The sequence below is a fragment of the Austrofundulus limnaeus genome, unplaced genomic scaffold (assembly GCF_001266775.1).
Source record: "Austrofundulus limnaeus strain Quisiro unplaced genomic scaffold, Austrofundulus_limnaeus-1.0 Scaffold59, whole genome shotgun sequence".
In the NCBI taxonomy this organism is placed as follows: Eukaryota; Metazoa; Chordata; class Actinopteri; order Cyprinodontiformes; family Rivulidae; genus Austrofundulus; species Austrofundulus limnaeus.
In genome coordinates, this window is record NW_013952461.1 from 17629 (window position 1) to 23408 (window position 5780).

Below are 5780 nucleotides of genomic sequence, written 5' to 3' on the forward strand. Positions count from 1 at the left end.
ATGTATTACACATAGTTAAGGAACTGAATCCTGTCTCAGTGGGAATGTTCAGATTTTCCTCTATTAAATTACAACAAATGTGTTAAACAACCTTGCATAAGACAAATAATATATAAAAAAGGATAAAAATTTAAAATAAGTACTTTGTAACTCCTGTGCTGAAGTAGCTTCTGTGTCCTGGAATTAAAAGTATTGAAAAAAATTGACTTGTTGAAAGTTTATTTGAGCAACACGCAGCTAAGATTTCTCCCTCCTCTCAAGGCCGTGTTAGTTTCTCCCGTTGACGTGTGTCTGCAGAGCAGATGGCTTCACCCATAAATCCTATTAACAACTTTCTGCTGATGGAGACACAGTCAATACAGGCTTTCTCATTCTTTTATCTCTGCTGAAAAAAAACWGCTTTTTATTTTTTATTTTCAACCTTTGAAAGGAAGGAGCCTAGTCTGGACGACAAATCATGTCTACAGAGAAGGTAAAGGATTGTTGGAACTTTGCTGATTAATTTTTTTTAATTTATTTTTATAATTTTGTGAAATCACTGTTTTTTTAATGAGGCATGAATAACTGTCTCAAATTAGTGATGTGGTATTTAGAAAAGCTGATCCTGAAAACATGCTGYCTGTTGAACTGCYTGTGTAAAAGTTTAAAATGCAGTGCAACACATTTGTTTAGCAGTTTCTGATTTGTTTAAATATGACTAAACAGGCATTTAGAAAATGCTTTTGTCAAAACTATGCTGTTCATTAACACAAGCAGACAAGGAATAGATCACCACTTGAGCCAATGCATCATAAACAATAGTTACATTGGGCCTAGGCCTTTAAATTAGTATGGTTTACAACTGTACATAAAATATGTATTTATAGAAAGTATCTTGAATTAAAGCTCACATTCACAGTGTTCTAAGTTCTAAGTCTCATTATTGAAGACATAAATTCTTTCTTAGAAAAATGGTAATTTTGATAAACTGCAAAATTACATTTTTAATACAGAAAATCATACCATTAGGACATTTATTTGCATTTCATTAAGTTTTGCATTACTATGGATTTTCTTTGATCACAGTCTTTGTGGATGTGTGACCTACATCTAATAGGATTACCTCCAGTGTTTCCRCCAGCCACAATCCCCCTGACCTTCTTCTTTGTGCTGTAACATGTTGGTCAAGTCATTTGGACAATATATTTGTGGTCCATAAGAGCACAAGAAGGGCTCACTTTTATGTGAAAATAATCACATAGATGATTTTTGGACATATTGATGGTCAGTCTTAAGGTTGTATCTTTAGAGCCCATTTTGGATTTGACCTGCAGCCATGTGTTCAGACTCTGAAAGAAGAAGTTAGTTTTTTTAAATAGTAAAAAAATAAAATTAAAWAAATAATTTCAAAAAGACTTCTTATAAACTTTTGTATTAGTACAATAAGCACCACTCCAAATATAGTAATAGCAACATGGTACAGTGGAGCCTATACTTCAGAAACTTGAAGAAATTGCATTTTTTGGATAAATAAACCCAATGACTTCTTATTCTTTGTTGTTATATCTAACATGATATTGTGTCCAGGCTTATCTACAGGTGTGATACCTAGTGTGGGTTTGTATCATAAAGGTGGTAATAGATATAACTTCGTAGAAACAAATGTGCATTTATCAGATTGTGTCAACATGCAGCATTGTATTTATCTATAACTTTTTTTTTCATAATTAGAAATAGTTACGACAATTTCTCAACATCTTTCTTTCTGTTTTTCTAACCCTTGCTTCACTTCCTGTTTGACTTTGTTATGGTGAGTCACTGATTTCCACTTTAGTAAATCTTTTAGAACATTTGGTTTTCTGCTCTCATGTCTGTTTAGATAAATCATAGTGTGATTTTATTATTATTATTTTGGTTCAATTTTCAAAGATCTTCCATAGAAGCCCAAAAAGAAGAAGGAGCAGGCCAACGGGGCAGCAGAAACCAAACTGAATGGAACTGAGGCAAAAACCAAAAAAACAAAAACTAAGAAGAAGGAAGAAGCAGCTGAGGAGGAAAGTTCCACTATTCAAAGTGAGGATATTTATGAATAGAATAGAATAGAATAGAATAGAATAGAATAGAATAGAATAGAATAGAATAGAATAGAATAGAATAGAATAGAATAGAATAGAATAGAATATTCAAAGTAAGGATATTTATGAACAGTATACATATTATTTTAAACGGTCTCTACCATGATTGAACACTTACAATTCTTTAACTTCATAGATGGAAAAAAGGTAAAGAAAAAGAAACCAGAAAAGGAGAAAGAAGAACCAAAAAAGGAAAAAGAAAAAGAAAAAAAGAAAGCCAAAAGTGCTCCAAAAAAGAAGAAAGGTAAGCTGTCAAAGGAACTTGATGGATACAGCAGTACAGTTTGCAGGCAAGTGCTTGCACAAACTGTTAGCTTTGCTCCCTAATGTTTATTCTTTTTACATTTAACAAACTGTATGAGGGCCAAGATTTCAAAAAGACTAAAGTTTTATAGGAAGAAGCAAATTGTTTAGTAGTTTGAGAAAAGTTTTGAATTTCTTTCAGTAAGTGTTTGCTTCACTCCAGGTTCAGACACAGAGAATGACGATGACGACGACGACGGCGACGATGACAATACCCCTAAAAAGAAAACAAAGAAAAAAACAACAAAGGACAGCTCTCCATCTGCGAGCTCTGCCAAGGAGAAAAAACCCAAATCTAAAGGTGAGAGGTGGATTTTTAACAGCACATTCCTGCAGTTTCACAGCATCCCTCCCACGACAATCATGTTCATGTTGTCATTTAGCAGCAAACCTCTGATAATATTGATCAGTGAACTGTTGATCAAGGCTGTCACGTAGTTTCAGAAAACATTTTTATAATTTATTTATTTCCTTGTTTGAGATTAGAAAGCAGAAACAATCTTCAGAGCAAGTAGCGTTATGTAAAAAACTTGGTGATTGTTAAAGAGTCAAAACTCTGCCTCTTGTTTCTAACATTACAGAGCATGCATTTTTGATTTTACAATTTCCTCTTAGTCTGTTTCACCCACACTTCTAGTTAGGATCGCCCATGAATCATGTCTGTTTTGTAAGAGTATTGGAAGAAACCCAGAGCTTTGTGGCTACAAGGCAGCCGTGCCAAACGCATCACTTTGTCGCCCGAGGTAGTTACAGTGCTTTTTAAACAACGATTAAATCACCAGATTGTAGGTAAGAGGATTAGATTGTTTTATTGTGTAATAGAGAGTGAGCAGAAACACTGAGTTGGCAGCAGGAGAAACACAGCAAAAATAATTAGGGCATCATTAGTGGAAATTTAATTAAAATGTCCAGTCATGAATCCAATTTCTTTATCTGCTTTTTTTTTTTTCATTTCTGGGGTTTGGTAGCTCCAGTTTAGCAAATTAACCTTTTTTTTCTTTTCTTTTCTTTTCTTTTCTTTTCTTTTCTTTTCTTTTCTTTACTTTTCTTTTCTTTTGGTGGAAAACGTAGTCTGGGTAAAGCAGGTAATGCTGGGTCAAACCGATCACCCCTGCTGAGTTAAAACTTCTTGGCTCAATCCAAATGTTTACCAGCTCTCTAATGTGCTAATCAGCTCCTCTTAAAATTTGCAATGAAATTAGCTAAAAAAGGAAACATTTCTTAAAATAAATCTAATTCTTTTAGAACGGTTTAGTTTATATTGTTAATCTCTGTCATTCTAAAAGTTTACACAGTCTCAAAGATCCTTCCTCTGATTTTAATTATCCCCATAACCTCCATGTATTTGTTGCTCCAAACTAACAAATTTGTGAACTGTTAGCACTAACGTCCCTTTTATTTCTGAGGAATTTCCCAAAGATTTGCAATTTACATTCAAAGTTTTCAATTATTTGACGTATCCTTGGGCAATTTCAACCAAATATTCCTTTCAGCCTTGATGTCACGCTGTTGCTTATTTCTGCTAGTTGAAATGAAACGTTATCGGAAGAACTCTTGAACTCAGTTTGTTTTTTTTTCTCCTCCGACCAGCAGTCGTTTCAGAAAACTTGTTCCAACTTGTCTTTGTGACTTGGAAAGTGAAGCATTGTGCTTCTAAGAACCTGCCTGGAACCACGATGTGTTTGAAGCAGAATCGACAACAGTTGACAGCATGTATGGGAAAGAGCTCAACCCAGAGGGCAACATATTAAATTAATGGGAATCTATATTTTACCCTCAGGGTTGATCTGTCTTTATTATACCTGCTGTGATTTATTTATTTATTTATTTATTTATTTATTTATTTATTTATTTATTTATTTATTGTAATGCATGCCTAAAGTCTTCTGTTTTAAGCAAAATGATCATTATATTTTGTTTTTAAATTGTCCAGTTGAATTATCTTCCGCAAATTGAGTATTTTAAAAATAATCATTGATATTCATAAAGTTGCGCTGACAATCAGCAAGATACCCCTCAGAAATAAATGTGACACATAAAGACATATTTTTATTGTATTTTTTTTTCTGAGTTTGAGGAATGAGTCTTTGATGCAGTAAATATAAGTTCTTAGTTCTCCTTCAATAAATAATGCAACTTTCATGGCAACGTAACTGGAAGGAGGTTCAGGTTTGTGTTACTTTGTTCTCTCAGTGTTTGCTGCTCCAGTGTGACACCAAGTGGTAAAAATCTATTGTGCGTATGTGTGTGTGTGCGTGTGTGTGTGGGGGGGGGGAGTGGGGAGGGTTAAGTCGGTGGGAGGAGGAGGGCAGGAAGACGTGGGAGATTTATTTGTAGCTGGAGAGCAGGTTGAGATATGGTTGATTTATTAATGCATTTAGGTCTGTGGTGTAGGCTAAAATAAATTTGAAGCTGAGTTTTTGAAAGAAAAAATAACAATAATCCATGAGATTGCCCTGTGCATCCATTTACCTGCAAAATGGGGGGATATTCCTGTAATTTAGCTACAAGTTAACATGTATGCATTGGATACAGGTTGTAGTGAGCATTAAGAATTAATTTGTTTCCGTGCTAAACCATGCTGAAACCAATTCATTAGTGGAACAGGTTTTAAGAGCAGGTTCTGACAGTATCGTGGGTGTAATTTTGAGGACAGGACATAGGGTATGGATTTGAGAGAGAATGTTATATATATTTTTTAATTCTTCTTCACATACTGAATGCACTTGAGATGTAGTAGCCCATGTAATAAAAATAATTAAATAAAAAAGTAGTAGCTTGTGCAACTAAGTGTTGGGAATAATAACTATACTACAACACCAAGCTTTAGTTCTTTAAAAGTATAGTTTTTTTATTTTCTTATTTGATTTATTTTGTATTTTGTATGTCAGTTGGCTGTGGCCATCATAAACGAGTTGACTCCAGATTTTAACTAGCTGTAGATTTACATCCTGTGATTGATTTCTGATTTTCTTTTCTTTTAAAATCCAATCACTGGTTCATACAAAGTGCTGCTAACAAACAGCAATGGCAAAGTTTTAAACACTAGAGTGTGTTGGAGTTGAGTGTCAGGTCCCACCAAATTTGGGATCAATATCTGTTCATTGTGCTTATGTATAAATATATATCTTTTTCCTTTTTTTAATTGATCTAATACTGTTTTCTTAGACCCCGTAATGTTTTTTTCTATCATTTCTGTTCTATCATCTATACTGTGACTAGGAGAGAGGCCCGCACAAGAATTCCAATGTGTGTAAACTTCTAGTATATGCACAAGTGGCAAATAAAGATCTATCTATCTAGCGGGAAAAATAAGTATTGAACACGTCACCATTTTTCTCAGTAAATATATTACTAGAGGTG

At 33.9% G+C, this 5780-nt stretch overlaps 2 protein-coding genes across 3 annotated transcripts in view; both read left to right on the forward strand.

Moving 5' to 3' along the window:
* The window catches only part of LOC106518290 (pre-mRNA-splicing factor CWC22 homolog), a 7676-nt gene extending 5091 nt beyond the window's left edge, over nt 1-2585 (forward strand). Inside the window, exons 1-3 of one of the 2 annotated variants that reach the window (XM_014009508.1) lie at nt 165-472; nt 1920-2052; nt 2251-2585. In XM_014009508.1, coding sequence (XP_013864962.1) covers nt 458-472; nt 1920-2052; nt 2251-2441 — 339 coding nt within the window. In that variant the 5' untranslated portion in view covers nt 165-457 and the 3' untranslated portion in view covers nt 2442-2585. Of the gene's footprint in view, nt 1-164; nt 473-1919; nt 2053-2250 lie in introns of those variants that run through there. The other variant, XM_014009507.1, reaches the window with a different exon arrangement.
* Nucleotides 2586-2636: 51 nt separating this feature from the next.
* LOC106518289 (tubby-related protein 1) overlaps nt 2637-5780 on the forward strand; it is an 11237-nt gene continuing 8093 nt past the window's right edge. The window contains exon 1 of the mRNA XM_014009505.1: nt 2637-2718. The gene's annotated coding sequence lies outside the window, so the exon portion shown is untranslated. The remainder of the gene's footprint in view (nt 2719-5780) is intronic.